This window comes from Oncorhynchus gorbuscha, linkage group LG25 (genome assembly GCF_021184085.1).
Source record: "Oncorhynchus gorbuscha isolate QuinsamMale2020 ecotype Even-year linkage group LG25, OgorEven_v1.0, whole genome shotgun sequence".
NCBI lineage: Eukaryota > Metazoa > Chordata > Actinopteri > Salmoniformes > Salmonidae > Oncorhynchus > Oncorhynchus gorbuscha.
The window spans coordinates 27,440,546-27,465,862 of record NC_060197.1 but is presented as its reverse complement, the minus strand read 5'-3'; the positions used below and the strand labels follow the sequence as shown (position 1 = coordinate 27,465,862).

The following is a 25,317-nucleotide window of genomic DNA, read 5'->3' as shown; positions in this document are numbered from 1 at the left end:
GCAATTATAAAGGACCAGTCTGAACACGCTGACAGAATCTGGACTGCTCTTGTTTCAGTACACAGGAAGTGTGTGCGTGTGTTGTGTGAAATGCTCAGTCAAGAACAGCGTAGTGTAGTGACAGAATATCAGTCCTGAGCAATGCATCTGAGTTTAGCTGACCTCACTCAATATGCAGACACAGGTCTCATATTCAAACGCAATCACACACACATTTACTCATTCAGACAGAAGCACACACACACACAATTTGTAGCAGAGAGAACGCATATTTATTTTACATTTTTTCCAGAACCCTTAGCTGCTGGACATTTCATTCCAAAGCCGTCTCAGGAGGGTGGGAGAGTATTCAGAGCCCCCACTCTGCGGGGCACCTGTCTGGGACAGACCTCCCTGGCTACTAATCATCACAACGACACTCAGGTATTTTACCGCTTCAGCCAGAGGACCATACTGCTTCACATAATAGAATGTTTTATCTGCAGTCCGTAATTCAAAAAAACAATACAAAATGGCCTCCCAGACGCCATTTGTTGTGCTGAACAGTGAGGGATGGGCCTGGGGAAATATAAGCTTGTAATAGTTGGTATTTAGCTACCGTGCAGAAAACCACTGAAACCTCAACCCCCTGTCCCTCTCACAGAAACCCCTTTTGCTGCATCCTAAATGTAACGTTTTCGTCACTTAGTAGACGCTCTTATCCAGAGTTAGTGCATTCATCTTAAAGGGATACTTTGGGATTTGACAATGAGGCCCTTCATCTACTTCCCCAGAGTCAGATGAACTTGTGGATACCCTTTTTATGTCTCTGTATCCAGTATGAAGAAAGTGAGCGCAATGACTGGAAGTCTATGGGTATCTGAAAATAGTCAAGCGCGAGTGTTAGTTCAATCGAGTACAGGCTTAACTGAATGAACAACAGAGACGAATACAATATGGAATTTTCTTAACTAGTTTGGGGTAAGGCCTCAACTCTGAGGGATGCTCCTCGGAGGCAGATGCTGATGACAGGTTGCTTTGCTTTCATTTTTTTTTTTACGGGTAGGGGGGTGCTGTGGGGTTATTAAGGATACTCTTCGAAGAGGTTTCAGATGTTTTCGGGAGTTGGGCAGGGACTCTGCTGTCCTACCATCAGGGGGAAGCAGGTTCAACTATTGGGGTGCCAGGACAGGGAAGAGATTTGACTGGGCTGAGCGGAAGCTGCCCTCCCGTAGGGGTCAGAGGGCCAAGAGACCAGAGGTGGCAGAACGGAGTACTCGGGTTGAGGTGTTGGGTTTGAGCAGAGCCTGAAGGTAAGGAGGGACAGTTCCTCTTGCTGCTCCGTAGGTAAGCACCATGGTCTTGTAGGCGATGCGAGCTTCGACTGGAAGCCAGTGGAGTGTGCGAAGGAGCGTGGTGACATGGAGAACTTGGGAAAGGTTGATCTTGGGAACTACTTTTGACCAGAGCTCTATGGGTCTTGGTCTAAAGTATTGCACTACATAGGGAATATGGTGCCATATGGGACGTACCCTAGAGGGTGAGGGGAGTGAAATAGAGAGAATTCTCCCAAGGCTCATTCCCCTTCATTTCCATGGAAATGGAAGACTTCAGCAGTATTACACCACACCACAGGAAAGAGAAGTGATGACTCCCAGTTGGGTACTAAAGTAAAAGGCCTGGCGATCGGGCCTTCTAGTCTATTTACTGTGTGTGTGTGTGTGTGTGTGTGTGTGTGTGTGTGTGTGTGTGTGTGTGTGTGTGTGTGTGTGTGTGTGTGTGTGTGTGTGTGTGTGTGTGTGTGTGTGTGTGTGTGTGTGTGTGTGTGTGTGTGTGTGTGTGTGTGTGTGTGTGTCAGCAAGTAAGCGTTTCTGTTTACAAGGAAATGAGCAGAGCTCTCCCTAGAGAGCTGAATCAGTTGATGATGTTCTCTTGGTAGAACACACACACACTGTTCCGGCTGACTATTTACCTCTACAGTCCTATATTCCCTAGAGCACAATTCAGTTCACTCACACACATACACACACACACACATTGACTCGAACTCTGCACTCACTTTGCATTAAAAAATGGAGTTTCTTCCTATGAATAATGCCGGTGTTGCAGTGCAGAGTAGAGAGACTTGGAAGGTTAGATGGAGGTTAACCTGTTTTCTCTGGACTGGGAAGTCTGGACTCACTGTCTGGGACTAGCTGTGTCGTAGAGAGCACTGTCTGGGACTAGCTGTGTCGTAGAGAGCACTGTCTGGGACTAGCTGTGCCGTAGAGAGCACTGTCTGGGACTAGCTGTGCTGTAGAGAGCACTGTCTGGGACTAGCTGTGCCATAGAGAGCACTGTCTGGGACTAGCTGTGCCTTAGAGATCACTGTCTGGGACTAGCTGTGTCGTAGAGAGCACTGTCTGTGACTAGCTGTGCCGTAGAGAGCAATGTCTGGGACTAGCTGTGCCCTAGAGAGCACTGTCTGGGACTAGCTGTACCCTAGAGAGCACTGTCTTGTACTAGCTGTGCCCTAGAGAGCACTGTCTTGAACTAGCTGTGCCCTAGAGAGCACTGTCTTGAACTAGCTGTGCCCTAGAGAGCACTGTCTTGAACTAGCTGTGCCCTAGAGAGCACTGTCTTGAATTAGCTGTGCCCTAGAGAGCACTGTCTTGAACTAGCTGTGCCCTAGAGAGCACTGTCTTGAACTAGCTGTGCCCTAGAGAGCACTGTCTTGAACTAGCTGTGCCCTAGAGAGCACTGTCTTGAACTAGCTGTGCCCTAGAGAGCACTGTCTTGAACTAGCTGTGCCCTAGAGAGCACTGTCTTGAACTAGCTGTGCCCTAGAGAGCACTGTCTGGGACTGACAGGTTTTCTCTGTTAACGCAACTAGACACCCACTCTCTTTCTCTCTTACTCTCCTCTCTTTGGCTCTTCATCCTTTCACTTTCTTTCTCTATCTCTCTATCTGGCTCTCTGTTGCGGTCTCTCTGTCTCTTCACTCACTCACTCACTCACTCACTCACTCACTCACTCACTCACTCACTCACTCACTCACTCACTCACTCACTCACTCACACACACAAACACACACTCTCTTGCTCATAGGTGGAAGGAATTGAGAGAATAGCAAGGTTTATTTTCAGTCTACTCATGCTCATTATCTGTAACCAGAGAATTTAATCACCATCCTTCTGGACTTGAGCCTTCACACTTATCTCTCCATTCATCTAATCTGCGCCCCAAATTGCATCCTATTCCCTACATAGTGCACTGCTTTTGACCAGGGCCCATAAGGTAGTGTGGTATATAGGGGATTTGGTAGTGCACTATATAGGGAATAGGGTGCCATTTGGGTCGCTACCATTGACTGTAGTAGTAATAGAATCAGAGCACAGTCTATTTTAAGTTTCAGAATGAATCGCTTCCTGTGACTGGAATAATGCTTCTCTTGTTCTCTCTTCTCTTCCTCTCTCTCTCTGTTGTGAAGGCTGGTGATGGAGGCTCCAGAGAGTGGGGGTTGACTATAGATCCTGCACTAACCAACCCCTCTCTAGCTGGGCATGGAAGGGCCGCAGGGCTGGGGTCCGGCCTGACCTCTATACGTGCAAGTGGTGAGGAGGAGAGCAGCGGCCATCACCCTCTCCTCTCTGCCCAACAACCGCCCCTGACCCCTACCTTCTCCCTCAAAAGTAAACACGGCACCCCTCTGCCCAAAATCGCCCTTTTCAGGCGGCCGGTGAAATGGGAACCCCCCCAGTCCTGTCAGGAAAAAGCAAGGACCTTGCAAAGGGGCCAGGAGTGGTGCAAAACCCAAACCCCCAAACACCCAGACCTGACCCCAGCCTTTAGCCTAGACCCCCGAGCCAAGACCAAGACCCTCCACAAGACTGAGGGAACCAAGAGTGTTTCTCTAACCCCTAACCCCCCACATCGACCCCCAGCCAACCCAGTTAGGCCAAAACAGGGGGTCCCAATGGGGGAAAGGGGGCTTGTATCAACCAGGGACCATTCTAGTTCAGACACTCCTCAGCATAGATCCTCCAAAACCCCCAAACCACCCAAGCCGAAGCGGGCCAAACCTGGGCCTAACCAGTGTCAACTCACCCCAGAAACTGAACCAGAGGGGGGAAGCGGTGCCGGTGACCCCCGTGCCCAGTCCAACCAATCCAAAACCTGTCTGACTACAGCCATGATCTCTGACCCCAGAGTAAGGGATGCTGGGAAGTTGAGTCCTGAAGAGAGAGGCAGGGTGCTGGAGGAGGCAGGGCAGGCCAGTGCACTGGTTCTGACCATGGTCTACCAGGACGGAACCACTCAGATGGACCCAGAACAGGTGGGCAAGAGTTGGCGAGGCCAGATTGGCAGTTTCCTTTTGATCTTCCAGAAAGGCAAAGCAATGTTTCTAACCTCAGTCCAGTAGACCTGGGCAGAATAGTTTTTTTTATTTAGTAGCTTATTAGAAATACCAATTTTTCAAATACTCAAGGTGGTCAAATATAACCAATCAACTAATGGCAATTATTTCCTTTGATATCCGAATACAGGTCTTAGAAAATACAATATATAAACCAATTTTTACAAATATTTTAAATACCTCTCAGAAAAACAAATCATATTTGAAGGCATTTGATATGCAAGTTATTTGAAAACCGAACAAATATTTATGTGATGAAGAACAAAAAAAACTACAACAGTTACTTTTCTTAACCTTTATTTAACTAGGCAAGTCAGTTAAGAACAAATTCTTTTTTCAATGACAGCCTAGGAACAGTGGGTTAACGACAGATCTGTACCTTGTCAGCTCGGGGATTTGAACTTGCAACTTTCCGGTTACTAGTCCAACGCTCTAACCGCTAGGCTACCCTGCCGCCCCAACTTTATTCAGTCAATCATATGATCATGAGCACATATATCCTCGAATGAAATACGTAATGATTGAAGAAAAATAAGTAAAGACACGCTAAACAATATGAACTAAGTAATGGAAAGTAATAGAAACGTAAACCAAACAGGCATTTAGCTAGATGTAGAAATGTGTTTGTGAGGGACATGGAGTCATCTCAACGTTAGAGTAGACCACTTTTGCATTTTCAAAATGACTGAAATACATTTTCTTAATGAGACATAGGGTGATACAATACCTATGTAATAACACTAGACATGTCATTTTGTTATTACTACATTGTTACATAGACATTGCTTTATAATTGCATAATAATGGAATGATTAGGAACAGTCACTATTCCTCTTGTGTACAGTAGTGACAAAACATCTCAGCTCGTTGCAATGCAATTTAAATACAATTACCAAAGTATTATGTAACATCAAAATGAATTGTAGCTTTCGACCTTTTCAGCGGCACGTTTGGAACAGTCATACAATAGTGGAGTGTCGCAACTTATTTATACTCATCATCTGTACTTCATCTGTGCTATACTATATCATCTGGATGTAGTGGTGCTACTGCTGTAAGCCTGGCAAGCAAGGCTAGTCTGTGTCCCAAATGGCACCCTCATTCCCTACGTAGTGCACTACTTTTGACCTGGGCTTATAGGGAATAGGCACCATATAGGAAATAGGGTGCCATTTGGGACGGACTGCATTTATGTTGTTATGTCTACTCTCTGTGTGTCCTATAGACCCTCAGTCTGTCAGTGTGTGGGGTCTGTATCTGGTGCCCATTGAGAAAGAGAATGACACGCGCATGACTCACTCCTGCATTCACACTTTAGCCAACATCACATACATCCCAGGTCGGTGTCGTTGTCTGAACAACACGGGGTTGGGTTTCTAATCTGTTACCTACTTACCTGCCTGGGATGTGGTTCAGCGGGAGTAGCTTAATGTGAGGCTGTACAGAAATGGGACCGGCTATATAGCAGACGATCCTGTCCATCTGTAGACTGGTTGAAATCAGGCGTTTTGCACTAAAATGATAATTGTTTGGCTAATAATGGGGTCTTCAAGACCCATTTCTGGTCCCAGTCCGTCTCTGACTGTATAGCTATCTCTGAATGTTAATATTACAGCCTAGGTTGTCGTCAGTATAGGCTCGTACTGAGCGTTATACTAAATATGTAGTATTACCCAAGATATGATATTTCTTGTTTGTATATGTATAGATTAGTGTAGTGTTAGCTAGCTACATAGCTGTCTTTGCTGTCTTCGTATCTTTGTATCCAAGATAATTGTGTTGTTTAGGTTTAGAGTGTGTAGTCTTAGAGTGATAATCTTAATTTACCGAGGTTAGCTAGCCAGCTATTTGTCGTCCTTAAAGTAGGAGACTCTGCTAGCTAGCCAACAGCTAGCCAACAGCTAGCCAACAGCTAGCCAACGTCTTCTGAATAGAACTCAACAACCCGGTCGCATTCACAGGTAGTATCACATTTTCACTTCATTTCATTACAGTACAACGGTTTGATTTGTTTGATCGTAGCTAGCTACATAGCTAGCTACATAGCCGTCTTTGTATCAAAGATAATTGTGTAGTCTAGAGCGATTTTCTAGGTTCGCTAGCCAGCTATTGTCGTTCTTTTAACGCAACGTAACGTAAACAACACTACTAGCTAGCCAGCTAGCCCCCGAATAGCAACACTGCAGAAACTATTACACTCAACGGAACGACTTGATTAGTGTAGTGTCAACAACGCACCCACTGCCAGCTAGCCTACTTCAGCAGTACTGTATCATTTTAATCATTTTAGTCAATAAGATTCTTGCTACGTAGCTTAACTTTCTGAACATTCGAGACGTGTAGTCCACTTGTCATTCCAATCTCCTTTGCATTAGCGTAGCCTCTTCTGTAGCCTGTCAACTATGTGTCTGTTTATCCCTGTTCTCTCCTCTGCACAGACCATACAAACGCTCCACACTGCGTGGCCGCGGCCACCCTACTCTGGTGGTCCCAGCGCGCACGACCCACTTGGAGTTCCACTTCTCCGGTAGCCTCTGGAACTGCCAATCTGCGGTCAACAAGGCAGAGTTCATCTCAGCCTATGCCTCCCTCCAGTCCCTCGACTTCTTGGCACTGACAGAAACATGGATCACCACAGACAACACTGCTACTCCTACTGCGCTCTCTTCGTCCGCCCACGTGTTCTCGCACACCCCGAGAGCTTCTGGTCAGCGGGGTGGTGGCACCGGGATCCTCATCTCTCCCAAGTGGTCATTCTCTCTTTCTCCCCTTACCCATCTGTCTATCGCCTCCTTTGAATTCCATGCTGTCACAGTTACCAGCCCTTTCAAGCTTAACATCCTTATCATTTATCGCCCTCCAGGTTCCCTCGGAGAGTTCATCAATGAGCTTGATGCCTTGATAAGCTCCTTTCCTGAGGACGGCTCACCTCTCACAGTTCTGGGCGACTTTAACCTCCCCACGTCTACCTTTGACTCTTTCCTCTCTGCCTCCTTCTTTCCACTCCTCTCCTCTTTTGACCTCACCCTCTCACCTTCCCCCTACTCACAAGGCAGGCAATACGCTCGACCTCATCTTTACTAGATGCTGTTCTTCCACTAACCTCATTGCAACTCCCCTCCAAGTCTCCGACCACTACCTTGTATCCTTTTCCCTCTCGCTCTCATCCAACACCTCCCACACTGCCCCTACTCGGATGGTATCGCGCCGTCCCAACCTTCGCTCTCTCTCCCCCGCTACTCTCTCCTCTTCCATCCTATCATCTCTTCCCTCCGCTCAAACCTTCTCCAACCTATCTCCTGATTCTGCCTCCTCAACCCTCCTCTCCTCCCTCTCTGCATCCTTTGACTCTCTATGTCCCCTATCCTCCAGGCCGGCTCGGTCCTCCCCTCCCACTCCGTGGCTCGATGACTCATTGCGAGCTCACAGAACAGGGCTCCGGGCAGCCGAGCGGAAATGGAGGAAAACTCGCCTCCCTGCGGACCTGGCATCCTTTCACTCCCTCCTCTCTACATTTTCCTCCTCTGTCTCTGCTGCTAAAGCCACTTTCTACCACGCTAAATTCCAAGCATCTGCCTCTAACCCTAGGAAGCTCTTTGCCACCTTCTCCTCCCTCCTGAATCCTCCTCCCCCTCCCCCCCCTCCTCCCTCTCTGCAGATGACTTCGTCAACCATTTTGAAAAGAAGGTCGACGACATCCGATCCTCGTTTGCTAAGTCAAACGACACCGCTGGTTCTACTCACACTGCCCTACCCTGTGCTCTGACCTCTTTCTCCCCTCTCTCTCCAGATGAAATCTCGCGTCTTGTGACGGCCGGCCGCCCAACAACCTGCCCGCTTGACCCTATCCCCTCCTCTCTTCTCCAGACCATTTCCGGAGACCTTCTCCCTTACCTCACCTCGCTCATCAACTCATCCCTGACCGCTGGCTACGTCCCTTCCGTCTTCAAGAGAGCGAGAGTTGCACCCCTTCTGAAAAAACCTACACTCGATCCCTCCGATGTCAACAATTACAGACCAGTATCCCTTCTTTCTTTTCTCTCCAAAACTCTTGAACGTGCCGTCCTTGGCCAGCTCTCCCGCTATCTCTCTCTGAATGACCTTCTTGATCCAAATCAGTCAGGTTTCAAGACTAGTCATTCAACTGAGACTGCTCTCCTCTGTATCACGGAGGCGCTCCGCACTGCTAAAGCTAACTCTCTCTCCTCTGCTCTCATCCTTCTAGATCTATCGGCTGCCTTCGATACTGTGAACCATCAGATCCTCCTCTCCACCCTCTCCGAGTTGGGCATCTCCGGCGCGGCCCACGCTTGGATTGCGTCCTACCTGACAGGTCGCTCCTACCAGGTGGTGTGGCGAGAATCTGTCTCCTCACCACGCGCTCTCACCACTGGTGTCCCCCAGGGCTCTGTTCTTGGCCCTCTCCTATTCTCGCTATACACCAAGTCACTTGGCTCTGTCATAACCTCACATGGTCTCTCCTATCATTGCTATGCAGACGACACACAATTAATCTTCTCCTTTCCCCCTTCTGATGACCAGGTGGCGAATCGCATCTCTGCATGTCTGGCAGACATATCAGTGTGGATGACGGCTCACCACCTCAAGCTGAACCTCGGCAAGACGGAGCTGCTCTTCCTCCCGGGGAAGGACTGCCCGTTCCATGATCTCGCCATCACGGTTGACAACTCCATTGTGTCCTCCTCCCAGAGCGCCAAGAACCTTGGCGTGATCCTGGACAACACCCTGTCGTTCTCAACCAACATCAAGGCGGTGGCCCGTTCCTGTAGGTTCATGCTCTACAACATCCGCAGAGTACGACCCTGCCTCACACAGGAAGCGGCGCAGGTCCTAATCCAGGCACTTGTCATCTCCCGTCTGGATTACTGCAACTCGCTGTTGGCTGGGCTCCCTGCCTGTGCCATTAAACCCCTTCAACTCATCCAGAACGCCGCAGCCCGTCTGGTGTTCAACCTTCCCAAGTTCTCTCACGTCACCCCGCTCCTCCGTTCTCTCCACTGGCTTCCAGTTGAAGCTCGTATCCGCTACAAGACCATGGTGCTTGCCTACGGAGCTGTGAGGGGAACGGCACCTCAGTACCTCCAGGCTCTGATCAGGCCCTACACCCAAACAAGGGCACTGCGTTCATCCACCTCTGGCCTGCTCGCCTCCCTACCACTGAGGAAGTACAGCTCCCGCTCAGCCCAGTCAAAACTGTTCGCTGCTCTGGCCCCCCAATGGTGGAACAAACTCCCTCACGACGCCAGGACAGCGGAGTCAATCACCACCTTCCGGAGACACCTGAAATCCCACCTCTTTAAGGAATACCTAGGATAGGATAAGTAATCCCTCTCACCCCCCCCTTAAGATTTAGATGCACTATTGTAAAGTGACTGTTCCACTGGATGTCATAAGGTGAATGCACCAATTTGTAAGTCGCTCTGGATAAGAGCGTCTGCTAAATGACTTAAATGTAATGTAAATGTAAAATGTAATCTATAGCTGCAGCAACTACGTAAGTATGTTGGTTGGCCATATTCACTAATATTAACTGCTCTCTTGTCTATGTGTCCCGTAGAAGCTCAGTCCGTCAGTGTGTGGGGTGCTGGTGATGTTGAAAAGAGATCTGGACCAGACTGGACCAGAGGAGGGGGTGGCACAACGAGACAGTCTGCCTCAGACTGGAACAGAAACCTGCATGGGCCCAGAGCCACCAAGACCACAACCTAGACCTCTTCAATAGGTATGGTACAGTGCCTTGCGAAAGTATTCGGCCCCCTTGAACTTTGCGACCTTTTGCCACATTTCAGGCTTCAAACATAAAGATATAAAACTGTATTTTTTTGTGAAGATTCAACAACAAGTTGGACGCAATCATGAAGTGGAATGACATTTATTGGATATTTCAAACTTTTTTAACAAATCAAAAACTGAAAAATTGGGCGTGCAAAATTATTCAGCCCCCTTAAGTTAATACTTTGTAGCGCCACCTTCTGCTGCGATTACAGCTGTAAGTCACTTGGGGTATGTCTCTATCAGTTTTGCACATCGAGAGACTGAAATTATTTGCCATTCCTCCTTGCAAAACAGCTCGAGCTCAGTGAGGTTGGATGGAGAGCATTTGTGAACAGCAGTTTTCAGTTCTTTCCACAGATTCCCGATTGGATTCAGGTCTGGACTTTGACTTTGCCATTCTATCACCTGGATATGTTTATTTTTGAACCATTCCATTGTAGATTTTGCTTTATGTTTTGGATCAATGTCTTGTTGGAAGACAAATCTCTGTCACAGTCTCAGGTCTTTTGCAGACTCCATCAGGTTTTCTTCCAGAATGGTCCTGTATTTGGCTCCATCCATCTTCCCATCAATTTGAACCATCTTCCCTGTCCCTGCTGAAGAAAAGCAGGCCCAAACCATGATGCTGCCACCATGTTTGACAGTGGGGATGTTGTGTTCAGGGTGATGAGCTGTGTTGCTTTTACGCCAAACATAACGTTTTGCATTGTTGCCAAAAAGTTCAATTTTGGTTTCATCTGTCCAGAGCACCATCTTCCACATGTTTGGTGTGTCTCCCAGGTGGCTTGTGGCTAACTTTAAACAACACTTTTTATGGATATCTTTAAGAAATTGATTTCTTTTTGCTACTCTTCCATAAAGGCCAGATTAGTGCAATATACGACTGATTGTTGTTCTATGGACAGAGTCTCCCACCTCAGCTGTAGATCTCTGCAGTTCATCCAGAGTGATCATGGGCCTCTTGGCTGCATCTCTGATCAGTCTTCTCCTTGTATGAGCTAAAAGTTTAGAGGGACGGCCAGGTCTTGGTAGATTTGCAGTGGTCTGATACTCCTTCCATTTCAATATTATCGCTTGCACAGTGCTCCTTGGGATGTTTAAAGCTTGGGAAATCTTTTTGTATCCAAATCCGGCTTTAAACTTCTTCACAACAGTATCTCGGACCTGCCTGGTGTGTTCCTTGTTCTTCATGATGCTCTCTGCGCTTTTAACGGACCTCTGAGACTATCACAGTGCCGGTGCATTTATACGGAGACTTGATTACACACAGGTGGATGGTATGTATCATCATTAGTCATTTAGGTCAACATTGGATCATTCAGAGATCCTCACTGAACTTCTGGAGAGAGTTTGCTGCACTGAAAGTAAAGGGGCTGAATAATTTTGCACGCCCAATTTTTCAGTTTTTGATTTGTTAAAAAAGTTTGAAATATCCAATAAATGTCATTCCACTTCATGATTGTAAATACAGTTTTATATCTTTGTTTGAAGCCTGAAATGTGGCAAAAGGTCGCAAAGTTCAAGGGGGCCGAATACTTTCGCAAGGCACTGTATATGTGTGGGAGGGAGGATAGGTGCACTACATAGTACAAGTCTGGGGGGGGGGGGAAATCCCACTGATGATTTGCATCCCTCCCTGTGTTTGTGTGTCCTGTAGAGAGATGCTGCTGCAGGTAGTGTCAGGGTCTCAACTGGTGGTGTGTTACAAGGCCAAAGACCTGCTCCGTACAGCACTGCAGCACTACAGACCAGACCTACACTGGAAACAATGTAACTTTGATAAGGCTGTTAAGAACTCCCTCCATCTGAGCTCTGTTGGGATTTTGGGATTTGGGATTACAACATTATTCTGTTGTGTTCACCCCCCCCCCCCCCAGTCTCATCTTGTCGCATCCAGGATCCCCAGGTAGCAGCCTGGCTATTGGACCCAGCTGACCCATCTTCCTGCTTCACCAACCTGCTCACCAAACACTGTAGGACACCCTCCAGAACCCCCACACCTGCCCTGGGGGCAAGGAAGGTCTGTAGCACCAAACAATACAACTAGTCTCTCTGGCACACCGGCCATCAATTCCGCCATTGAAGCAGAAGACACCACCAATCCTGGTCCAGAATATCGATAAGGTGTGAAGGCTTTATTTCCAGCCCAGCATCACCACACCTAATTCAACTGATCTCTCATTTTTGTCCTTTATCTGGAGCCCTGCACAAGCATGAAATTTAGGCCCGAGCTCTACCCATGCCCGCGATGTTCAAGCCCTACCCAACCCGGGCCCCATTGCTTCTGCCAAATTGAAGACCCGGCCATACCCGAAATCAGAAATAACTTTCTCTGTCAGTATATCCATTAGCTGCTCCTCTGTCCGTTCCCCGCTCCCTGCACGGCCCCCTCTTCCCTGCGTGTGTGAGTATCCACAGCAACGGCTCCGCTTGGCCGCCTGCTCAATGACTACGAGACGTGAGAGAGCTGTTAGCCGGCTACGTTTCGTCACTCGAAACTCTGACCAAACTCACAGAACATTATTGTTTTCTGTGATTGATATAATCTCTCCTGTCGACTCCTTACATTTGACGAGGTTCAAGCACCTCTAACACCATGTTATGATCTTAGTCAGATACGGCTGTACAGAGAGACACTGCACAGCGTAGTATGAGCAAATAGCTCTGCCTCAAAATGTAAGCGATCAATTTAGTCTTGAAAATAATTACTTACACCGGCCCGTACCCCCCCCCCCCCCCCCCTCTCTGTGTCAGGTGTACCAGGTCATCTCCAGTCTGTCTCTGCTCTACCAGCTGAATATGGAGCTACGCTCTAAACTACAGGTCAGTCCTTCGCTGAGGATCCATGAGACCATGAAACTTCTCAGACGTATGAGCCTCTCTCTTGTAGTACGCACACACACACACACACACACACACACACACACACACACACACACACACACACACACACACACACACACACACACACACACACACACACACACACACACACACACACACACACACACACACTGATACACAAACACGTTTTGTTCTCCTGTCCTCGTGGGGATTTCCATTCAAAATCCTAGTTTCCCTTTGCCACAAGGAAGAATTTTCCATATTTTACTATGCTTGTTGGGACTTTTGTGGATTTCAGGTCTTTATTTGTATTGCATTTAAGTCTTTTAATTCATTTTTATCTCATTAACACTTTATTCTAGCTAGCTATTTGTGTAGGTAGCTGTCAAGTAAACAAAATGATAAAAATAAAAACACACACACACACACACATCCTACCTTACTGTCTCTCTGTGTATCCAGAGCCAAGGTCTGTGGGAGCTGTACTCTAACATGGAGCTGACTATGATCCCTGTGCTGGCAGGTAAGGACATGATGTTGAGAGGTCATCACGATCCTATGACCTGACCATGCTGAGCTCCTATAACTAGAGGTGAAAGGAGACAAGCAGGAAGGACATGAGGAATCAAGGAAATGTAGTTGACATTCTGTCTAGGCCTATATGTATGTGTACTCTGCTACTATTTATATCATGCTACTCTCGTTCTCTAAGCCATGGAGAGCCACAGGATCCATGTGGACACGGAGTCCCTAAAGACAACATCAGAGATGCTGGGGGTAAGAACTATAATTGCAGGACTGTAAAAGGGAGAAAACAGAGAGGGTTTAAGTAGTACACACACACACCATGATGCCTCCAGTAGGTGGATGATTGGAGAGTGTGTCCTGTGTCTTGCTGTGCTCTATAAATAGAAAGGAGAGTCTGTCTGTCTGTTTCCTTCCTTTAGGGTGGAGTGTTGCAGTGGGAATGAGCATCGCTGTCTTACACACACTCACTAACGCACGCACATACACGCTAGCTTGCGCGCACACACCACGCACGGATTAAAAATTGCTGTGATAATCCAGCAGAATACTAACCAAACTTTTCTTCTGTTTCTCACGACGACCCACACACAACACATGATGAGGATGCAAAGGAGGAGAGAGGGAGGAAGAGAGAGAGAGAGAGAGAGAGAGAGAGAGAGAGAGAGAGAGAGAGAGAGAGAGAGAGAGAGAGAGAGAGAGAGAGAGAGAGAGAGAGAGATTTAGGGATAATAAGTTGCAAGGGAGAATGGAGAAGTACTAACATAATCATATTCTGAACCGAAGTGTTTGTTTTTCAGTGTGTGTGTGTGACACCTACACAGTGTAAGCACATTACAAGTCTAACTGAAACAGACAGTGCTTTTAAACGACTGACAGAGACCTGGAGAGAGAAAGAGAGAAGAAAAAGGGGAGGGAGAGACTCATGGAGGAGGCGAGGCAGAGACGCACCGAAGACTGACAGGGAGAAATGGAGAAAACAGAGAGAGGAGGAGATGCAGGGACGAATAAAAAAGAGAGTAAAGTGGGAGAGAGAGGGACATAACAAAGTGACGTTTTAGATGTACATTCCCCACCGCAGGAGGACAATTAGGAAAATGTTAATTCAGATATCTGACAGTATATCAAATCAAATGTTATTTGTCACATGCGTCGAATACAACAGGTGTACACCTCACCGTGAAACGCTTACATACAAGCCCTTCATCAACAATGTAGTTTTAAGGGAAATAAGTTTTGAAAATATTGACACAATAAAGTAAAAAATAAATAAATGAAAGAGTAACAATAAAATAGCAATAACGAGGCAATATACAGAGGGTGCTGGTGCCAAGTCAATGTGCGGAGGTACAGGTTAGTCGAGGTAAATGAGGTAGTATGTACAGTACCTGTCAAACTTTTAGACACACCTACTCATTCCAGGATTTTTCTTATTATTTTTAAACTCTTTTCTACATTGTGGATTAACAGTGAAGACATCACAACTATGAAATAACACATAACACATCATTCATGTAGTAACCAAAAACAGTGTTCAACAAATCAAAATATATTTATATTTGGCTTCAAAGTAGCCACCCTTTGCCTTGATGACAGCTTTGCACACTCTTGGCATTCTCTCAACCAGCTTCATGAGGAATGCTTTTCCAACAGTCTTGATGGAGTTCCCACATATGCTGAACACTGCTTTTCCTTCACTCCTCGGTCCAAACCACCTCAATTGGGTTGAGATTGGATGATTGTGCCAGCCAGGTCATCTGATACAGCACTCCATCACTGTCTTTGGTTAAATAGCCCTTACACAGCCTGGAGGTGTGTTTTGGGTCATTGTCCTGAAAAACAAATGATAGTCATGTAGGTAGGGGTAAAGTGAACAGTGAGTAGCAACGGCAGCGTAAAAAAAAGAGGGGGGGGGGGTGCAATGCAAATAGACCGGGCAGGCATTTGACTAGATCAGGGGTGTCAAAGTCAAATGGACGGAGGGCCAAATAAAAAATGTAGCTACAAGCCGAGGGCCGGACTGTTCGAATGTTCATTGAAAAATTTTTAAATGACGCATATAGTCTAGTGAACCTAATTGAACCTACTGAAAACCTAACAAATATATTCCAATATGATCAGATAAATAAAGCAATATTTTCTTATGGCTCTGTCAGTAATCTTTAATTTTCAACAGACACAAAAGACAAATTTCCTTTATATAAAAATCCCCATAACATGAACATTAAATGAAAGAAACCGGTATTCAAGGCACCATCAGTAGCCTATATTTTCTATTTTAGCAAAAGTGGGCTAAATTTACTTCAAAGAAAAAAACAATAATAGCAATTTTCTATCATCCACTCAACTGAAATATTTTTAAAATATAATTGGATTGAAATACAATAAAATAAAGTGCAAAAATCTATTAATCAAAAACAACACTTTGTTTAAGGAGAAGTAACATGCAGTGAAAACAAATATTAAACTTTAACTTTTAAACTTGAACTGAGTAAAAACTCTAAATATGTGATTGCACAGTAATGTTCACTTGTTTGAGGTTGAGGGTGATACTTGGTGGTGTCCCATCTTTTCCACAAGTTCATCAATGTTCGGGGTAAGGCTCTGAGCTGAGGAAATCCTCAGAATTGAGTGGAGGTGTTCAGCAGTAAGTCGACTTCTGTGTGATGTTTTGTTCAAGTTCATCAAAGAAAACAGTTGTTCACACAGGTATGTGCTGCCAAACATAGACAACGTTTGAGCAGCCTGGATGCGCAGCTGGGGCATTGTGTCGGGGAGGAAACGGGCGAACTCCGCAGCACCCACTGCCGCATATTTTGCCCTCAGTGCATCATTGCATTGGAGGTCAATCAACTCCATTTGGAGGTTTGGTGGTGAGCTTTCCACGTCAACAGCAAATGGGTTACCGAGCAGTTCCAACCTGCTTTTTTGTGCTTCAAAGTCAGCAAATCGGCGTCGAAAGTCAGCGGCAAGCATACCTATTTTATCAGCCAACTGTGCGCTCGGGAACGCACTGGTAGAGAGCTTCTCTTTCATGGTCTGGCAGCTGGGAAAGTGGCTCAAATTTTCTTTCCGCATCTGCGTCTCCCACAGAGTCAGTTTGGTTTTAAATGCCTTCACTGTACTGTACATATCAGAGATGACACGATCCCGACCCTGCAGCTGCAAGTTCATTGCATTCAGATGACTCGTAATGTCACACAGAAAAGCCATTTCACACAGAAACATTTCGTCTCGGAGTTGTGTTGTGTCTTTCCCTTTGCTGTCCAAGAACAGACAAATCTCCTCACGAAGCTCGAAACATCTTTGAAGCACCTTTCCCTGGCTTAGCCATCGCACCTCTGTGTGATAAGGCAAATCACCATGCTCCGTTTCTAACTCCGTCAGAAATGCCTTGAACTGGCGGTGATTCAAACCTTTGGCTCTGATAAAGTTAACTGTGCGCGTGATGATGCTCATTACATGCTCCATTTTCAAGGCTTTACCGCACAACGCTTCCTGGTGTATGATACAATGATAAGCTGTCAGCTCACCTGTCGCGTTTTCCTCTTGCATCTTTTCCCGTATCTTCTCCACCAGTCCGCTCCTGTGTCCACACATCGCAGGTGCTCCGTCGGTTGTCAAACCCACGAGTTTTTCCCAAGGCAGCTCCATCTCATTTACACATCTTGACACCTCTTCATACAAATCATGCCCCGTAGTTGTGCCATGCATAGGACGTAAAGCCAAAAACTCCTCTGTCACGCTTAGGCTGGAGTCCACTCCGCGGATGAAAATTGACAACTGGGCAATGTCAGAAATGTCGGTGCTCTCATCCACAGCCAAGGAATATGCAATGAAATCTTTTCCCTTTTTCACAAGCTGCTCTTTTAGATTGATGGACAACTGGTCTACTCTCTCGGCAATGGTGTTTCTGCTCAGACTCACATTTAAAAAGAGTTGCCTTTTTTCTGGGCAAACTTCGTCACAAACTTTAATCATGCAGTTTTTGATGAAATCCCCCTCCGTAAATGGCCGGGCTGATTTAGCGATCTCTTCTGCCAAAATAAAACTTGCCTTTTGTAGCCTTTGTTCCATGTCCATATTCTTGTTGTTGTCCGCGTGTTTCGTTTCATAATGTCGTCTCAGATTATACTCTTTCAGTACCGCCACACTTTCTCCACACAGAAGACACACAGGTTTTCCAGCTACCTCCGTGAACAAATACTCCGACTCCCACCTTGTTTGAAACCCCCGGTTCTCAGTGTCCACCTTCCGTTTTGCCATTTTTGATGGGTATCTGAAAGTTAATTTTACTGTGATGCTGACAACTGCTGTGCCAATAAATATTGAAATGAAGCAGCCTACTGCTCGGTGCGTCACCGTTGCATTGTGGGAAATGTAGTATTGGTGCGTGTAAAAGATCTGCGGGCTGCCGGCTTGCTGCGGTCTGCGGGCCGGTTCTAATAATAAATCAAGATCATCCCAGGGGCCGTAAAAAACCTTCTCGCGGGCCGGATGTGGCCCGCGGGCCTTGACTCTGACATATGTGGACTAGATGTTCAGAAGTCTTATGGCTTGGGGGTGGAAGCTGTTCAGAAGCTGTTCACGCCTCTTGGACCTAGATTTGGCACTCTGGTACCGCTTGCCGTGCGGTAGCAGAGAGAACCATATATGACGGGTGGCTGGAGCCTTTGGAGCCAATAGAGGTATTGGATGGCAATTGAGTCTTCATGTATTTGTCTGTCTCTCTCTCTTAACATGAAAGGACACTCTTAACAACAGAACATGTTGCATCGCTCTCTGAGATAAAATAACTGATTACCATGTGCTTTGAAACAGAAAAAGAACAGAAGCAACGCACACACACACACACACACACACACACACGTTATTGTGCTGTGTTGTCTGAAAGCCAGAGGGAAACCCTTTGGTGGAATGTGTTGTTTGATTTCGAGAACATAGATGAAATACATCAAACATAGGAGAACACACACACACTCTGGCACGCGGATACTGGCACACAGACATTGAAGAGTGTGTATAGCAGTCAGATTAGCTCAGCTCTGCCCGAGGTTTAGGAGAGAGCAGTGATAAGTCCCTGTACTGACGATTATCTCCCTGTCCTCACAGCAACCCTTCTCTCTCCCCCTTTCTCTCCCATCCTCTCTCTCTGCCTCTCTCTCTCCCCTCTCTGTTACTGCTCTCCCCCCGTTCTCAACCTCCCCCTCTCTTCTCCTCTTTCTGTCCCTCCCTCTCCCCCTCCCCTCCCCACTCTCTCTCTACCCCTCCTCTCCCTCCCCCCACCCTGTCAGACTAAGATGAAGCAGCTAGAGCACGAGGCCCACCAGGCAGCAGGCCAGATGTTTCTAGTGACCAGCAGCACCCAGCTCAGGACGGTCAGTGTGTGTGTATAGGCGTGTTTATAGGTACTATGTATGTGTGTGTGCTGTCCTAATCCTGCTCTCTACAGGTTCTGTTTGAAAAGCTGCATCTGCAGGAGCGCTGTGAAAACAAGAAGCTCCCCAAGACTCTCAACAAACAACAGCAGTCTACATCTGAGGCTGTTGTGAGAGATGCACGCGCTGATACAAACACACACATTTGCATTGCCCTTCAGTAGTATGAGGTAGTGACGCCTCTCTTCTCTGTGTGTAGTTGTTGCAGCTGCAGGACCTGCACCCCCTGCCGAAGATCATTCTCGAATACAGACAGGTCAGTGATGAACACAATATGTTTGACTGACTGATTGATTCATTGGTATCTGCTCACATTACTACATTACTATATGACTTTGTGTGTGTGTTTTTCTTACCCCCCAGGTTCATAAGATCAAGTCCACCTTCGTCGACGGGGTTCTGTCTTGTATGACGAGTAAGGTGAGCACAGACGCTCAGGCTGGGATTAAAGCATCTCTAAAGTAGCTGATCTTCTGCACTCCTACTCTGACAAGCTTTGTGAATATGGGGCCAAGGAGTAAAAACATTTAAATGGAGGGACCTTTCTATCTCTTCTTTATTCCCTATAACAAACACTAGAGGGCAGTACTAGTTAATTGTCTTTTGAAGCTTTTGTTTATTTCAAAAGCTCTGTATGGAAATGTAGCTTTGAGTCTGTTCTCTGGAATTTCTTAATGACATGTACAAAGGGACTTTTGATGTTTGGTTGGTTGTTACATGCTGAACTGCTCTCTTTCTTCCTCTCTCGCTTCTCTCCCTCTCCTCCCTCTCTTTATGTCCTCCCTCTTTCATTGCTCTCTCCCTCTCTCTGTCTCTGTCCCCAAGAACTTCATCTCGTCCACATGGTACCAGACCAGTGCAGTGACTGGAAGAATCTCTGCCAAACACCCAGTGAGTCCCTCATCCTCCATCTCAGGGTTACTCATCCTTTCAACCCATCCCTTTCCTCAGCAATGTCCTTGGCTTAATTTATCTTTCTCGCTCCCTCTTTCTCGTTCTTTCTCACTCTCGCTCGCTTTTTCAAACGTTCTCTCTTTCTCCATCTCACTCTCTGTCTTTCTCCCTCTCTCGCTCTTTCTCTATCTCTCTCTTATACACACACTCTAATACCTGATGTATATTTGCTGAGAAAATTTCGTCTCAAATAAATAATGAAAGATGTTACATTTGGTTTAAATAATGCAAAAACACAGTGTTGGAGAAGAAAGTAAAAGTGCAATATGTGCCATGTAAAAAAAGCTAACTTTTAAGTTCCTTGCTCAGAACATGATAACATATGAAAGCTGGTGGTTCGAATAACATGAGTCTTCAATATTCCCAGCTAAGAACTTATAGATTGTAGTTATTATAGGACTATTTCTCTCTAAACAATTTGTATTTCATATACTTTTGACTATTTTATATTCTTATAGGCACTGTAGTATTGCCAGCCTAATCTCGGAAAGGCTTAAATTCATAAACCGCTGTGCTTCAAGTACTGCGAAGAGCTGCTGGCAAACGCAGGAAAGTGCTGTTTGAATGAATGCTTACGAGCCTGCTGCTGCCTACCACCGCTCAGTCAGACTGCTCTATCGAATATCAAATCATAGAACTAATTATAATATAATAAACGCACAGAAATACGAACCTTAGGTCATTAATATGGTCAAATCCAGAAACTATCATTAAGAAAACAAAATGTTTATTCTTTCAGTGAAATACGGAACCGTTACGTATTTTATTGAACGGGTGGCAACCACACACAGCGCTCAGCACGTTATTTAGAAGAGGTCTGCGCGAGGAGGTCCAGACGGAACTGGCCTGCCGAGATGACAACCTCACCCTGAACTCATTGCGATGGCCATCCATCTGGAGCCCAATCACCAGGAAAACATCCCCTTCTTCATCACCAGTGCACCAGTTCACAAGATCATCCTTGGCCTACCTTGGCATCAGTGCCATAACCCTACCATCTCACGGTCGAGGATGAGAATCGTCACCTGAATGCCGGAAGACCTGCTTTCCTGTCCCCTGTCGTTCCACGTCAGTTAAGAGTCCTGTAGTTTCCCTCCAGCCCAACATCCTGGAGGAATATCAGGATCAAAAGGAAGTATTCTCCAAGACCCGCACTACCTGTCTCCCTCCTCATCACCCCTGGGACAGTGCCATTGACCAGTTTTCCGGTGCTGCACGGTTATTCACAAAACTGGACCTGAGGAGTGCCTACAATCTCATTCGCACCCGGGAGGGGGATGAGTAGAAGACGGCGTTCAGCACGATGTCTGGTCTCTACGAGTACTTGGTTATGCCCTTTGGCTTAGCCAATGCTCCGTCAGTGTTCCTGGCATTCGTCAACGAGGTGTTTAGGAACATGCTTGGACTTCAGGTGATTTTGTACATCGATGACATCCTGATCTTCTCGACCACCCTGGAAGATCACATCACTCACGTTCGAGCAGTACTGTAACGCCTCTTGGCTAACCATCTGTTCATCAAGGCAGAGAAGTGCCAATTCCACCAGAGGGCGGTCTCCTTCTTGGGCTACCAAATCAGCTTGCAGGGAGTGAAGATGGAGGACAAGAGGGTAGATGCGGTAAGATCATGTCCAGTCCCAACCACCATCAACGGGTTACAACGTTTTACAATGGTTTTTGAGGTTTGCTAACATTTTACCGCCGCTTCATCAGGAACTTCAGTGCCGTCGTCGCCCCTCTCACCTCCCTCCACAAGGGTGGGGCTCGTAGGTTGGTTTGGTCTCCAGCAGCCGACGAGGCCTTTCGTCTCCTCAAGGGGCGTTTCACCTCCTCCCTATTACTAAAACACCCAGACCCAACGCTACCTTTTGTGGTTGAGGTAGACACATCGGCGGTGGGTGTGGGGGCAATTTTGTCACAAAGACAGGGGGACCCACTAAAATTGTGTCCTTGTGCTTTCTTCTCCAAGAAACTGTCCCCACAGAGAGGATTTACGACGTTGGCGATCGGGAGCTCTTGGTGGTGAAGTTGGCATTACAGGAGTGGAGATACTGGCTGGAGGGTGCCAAGGAATCATTCGTCATCCTCACCGACCATCGGCACCTTCAATATATGCAGACAGCGAGGAGAATGAATCCGCGCCAAGCCAGGTGGGCCCTCTTCTTCACCAGGTTCGACATCACGCTGACCTATCGCCCAGGTTCTAAGAACATCAAGGCTGATGCCCTGTCCTGTATCTACGATTCGGGAGAGGCTCCTGCCCAGAGGGCACCCATAATCCCATCCTCCCGAGTCGTGGTCCAGTGGTTTGGGACGTAGATGTGGACTTCCGCCAAGCTCTAGAGAGGGAGCCCGCACCCCGGAATGGTCCTCCCACACGCATTTACATTCCCACAGGGATAAGGGATCGGAAGATGACCTGGGCACACAGCTGTTGTTGCTGGACATCCAGGTATTTCTCACACCGTCCATTCCATCACTGAGAAATACTGGTGGCCCAGGAACCTCCCACTCCGGCTGCTCTGCAGGAAACTGAGCCCCTGGTTTGTGGAGCCGTTCAAGGTTCTCTGGAGGGTCAATGAGGTGACATACAGGTTACAATTGCCCAGTCACTTCCGTATCTCACCCTCTTTTCATGTCTCTCTTTTCTGGCCGGTGGCCGCCCCCCTGGATATTGAGGGGAGCCCGGCGTACGCTGACAAATCCATACTGGACTCCCGGCGTCGTGGGGGTCGGCTCCAATATGCTGTTCATTGACTACAGCTCAGCGTTCAACACCATAATGCCCTCCAAGCTCAGGACCCTGGGACTGAACACCCCCCTTTGCAACTAAATCCTGGACTCCCTGACAGGCCGCTGGCAGCAACAACAGATCCACCATGCTGACCCTCAAAACAGGTGCCCCTCAGGGGTGCATGCTTTGTCCCCTTCTGTACTCCCTGTTTACCCACAACTATGTGGCCGTGCACAACTCCAACACAATCATTACGTTTGTTGACGACACAATGGTGGTAGGCCTGATCCCCGACCACAATGAGACAGCCTATAGGGAGGTGGTCAGGGCTGTGTGCTGCCAGGACAATAACCTCTCCCTCAATGTCAGTAAGACAAATTTACATCGATGGGGCTGTAGTGGAGCGGATCAAGAGCTTCAAGTTCCCCGTTGTCCACATCACTAAGGACCTATCGCGGTTCAAACACACCAACACAGTGGTGAAGAGGGCATGCCAACGCCTCTTCCTCAAGAGGCTGAAAATATTTGGCATCAACCCTCAGATCCTCAAAGTTCCCCAGATACAACCATTGAGAACATATTGACTGTCTGCATCACTGCTTAGTATGGCAACAGCTTGGCATATGACCGCAAGGGTCTACAGAGGATATCTATCAATACTTTATATTATTTCTTGATTTTCTTTCTCGCTGCGTTGTCGGTAAGTAAGCATTTTACTATTAGTCTGCACCTGTTTTTGTCAAATAACTTTTGATTTTATTTGACACACACAGGCACTGATGCGCTTTACCTTATACACACAACCACATATTCAAATGAGGCATATTGCAGAGCGATACGCTTTCATCTGAAAGGAGTTCATTTGAGGTAACTGCAATCTGCAATAACAAAACGGAACAACTATAAACGCACAGAGTTTGAAAAGACGTAACGCATCGACCAAGCCAAAACAAAGGGATTCTTGTCTTTCTGCCAGCTTTAACTTGCCCCAATAATATGTGCAGCATGTCCCAGTCTCTCATCTCACGCACACAGAAGCAGACGGCTCACACACACCCTCTATCTCTCTCTCTCTCTTTCGTTCTCTGTGTCTTCCCCCCCACCCCCCACAGAGACACACACCCAAAAGCAGTTGGCACATACACACACACTGACATGGATGCCCTTGACAGTGAAACCAAAGAATGCAAATGAGATCAAGCTTCCTCTCTCCTTTTTCCCCCTCTCTCTTCCTTTTTTCTCTCGTTTGGCTGGTTTGAAACGGCGGGGTCCAAAAAGCATTTAGATTTTCGGGCCTCTCTTCTCTGCAGCATTTTCTTTCTTTCTTTCTCTCTCTCTCTCTTTCAGTCTCTCCATCACTATCTTTCTCTCCCCCTCTCTTTCTCCTTCTTTCTCTCCCTCCATTCTCTCTCTTCTGAGTTTGTCTGCCAAAGCTTTGAATCAGGTTCATTTCTGGTCCTTTTATGTTTATGATGATGTTCACACACACTTGAATACGATTTAAACACCCTCACGCACGTGCTTGCAAGCGCACACACACACACACACTCTCTTTCTCTGCCTCTCAGCCTGTGTATATGGGTGTGGGTTAGAGATGAGAGCAGCACAGGGGACCTCATTCATGACTGTGTAATTTTAAAAAGGCAGTAGTGTTGCACTGTGCTATGAGCACCAGTCAGGGACATAGACTACAAATGAATAAGGTGCAGGGTGGTAGTCCATTCAGTATGGGATCACTGTGAGGGAACCCAGTATTGGATCACTGTTAGGGAGCCAATTGATGTAGGATTGAGTTGGGGTTGTGTGTGTTTGGGGAAGGTGTGTGTGCCTGTGTGCTTTTCTCCTGTGATGACTCATTAAATTGGTGCAGTGTGATTAAATCACTGCACACCCGCACAGCAATCCCCATCTGTTTAACATGGGGGTCCACTGGGACCATTCTCTCTTTCTCCCTCTCCCCATCCTTTCTCCTCACTGTCACTCCCTAACCTCTCTCTCTCTCTCTCTCTCTCTCTCTCTCTCTCTCTCTCTCTCTCTCTCTTCTTTCTTTCTTTCTTTCCCCAACCCATCTTTTCTCCTCACTGTCACTCCCCAACCTCCTCCTCTTAGAGCACTGTCATGAGTCTCGCCCCCTCTAGGGAGTCTCAAAAAAGAAACTGCTTACATAGAAGCATCTCAGACACAATGTGTGTGTGTATGTTGGTGAGGAGGGTACTCTTGAAGAAGGGGAAGATGGTGCCTCAGCACAGGCTCATTTGTGTTGAGTTGCTTAGATGTAGTGTCTTGCGAAAGTATTCACCCTCCTTGGTATTTTTCCTATTTTGTTGCCTTACAACCTGGAATTTAAATTGAATTTTGGGGGGTTTGTATCATTTGATTTACACAACATACCTACCACACAACATACCTACCACACTCTGTGGAGTGTGCGGCTTAAAGTGGTCCTATGGACAGATACTCCCATCTCCACTGTGTAGCTTTGCAGCTCCTTCAGGGTTATCTTTGGTCTCTTTGTTGCCTCTCTGATTAATGCCCTCCTTGCCTGGTCTATGAGTTTTGGTGGGCGGCCTTCTCTTGGCAGGTTTGTAGTGGTGCCATATTCTTTCCATTTTTTAATAATGTATTTAATGGTGCTCCGTGGGATGTTCAAAT

At 46.8% G+C, this 25,317-nt stretch overlaps 1 protein-coding gene across 1 annotated transcript in view; it reads left to right on the top strand.

Moving 5' to 3' along the window:
- poln (polymerase (DNA directed) nu) overlaps positions 1 to 25,317 on the top strand; it is a 76,996-nt gene that overhangs the window by 1,004 nt on the left and 50,675 nt on the right. The window contains 14 exon segments of the mRNA XM_046327939.1: positions 293 to 423; positions 3,449 to 4,294; positions 9,954 to 10,040; positions 10,042 to 10,118; positions 11,829 to 11,941; positions 12,049 to 12,191; positions 12,926 to 12,994; positions 13,478 to 13,538; positions 13,728 to 13,792; positions 18,835 to 18,918; positions 18,993 to 19,088; positions 19,178 to 19,234; positions 19,342 to 19,398; positions 19,804 to 19,869. Of these exon segments, the coding sequence (XP_046183895.1) occupies positions 293 to 423; positions 3,449 to 4,294; positions 9,954 to 10,040; positions 10,042 to 10,118; positions 11,829 to 11,941; positions 12,049 to 12,191; positions 12,926 to 12,994; positions 13,478 to 13,538; positions 13,728 to 13,792; positions 18,835 to 18,918; positions 18,993 to 19,088; positions 19,178 to 19,234; positions 19,342 to 19,398; positions 19,804 to 19,869 (1,952 nt within the window).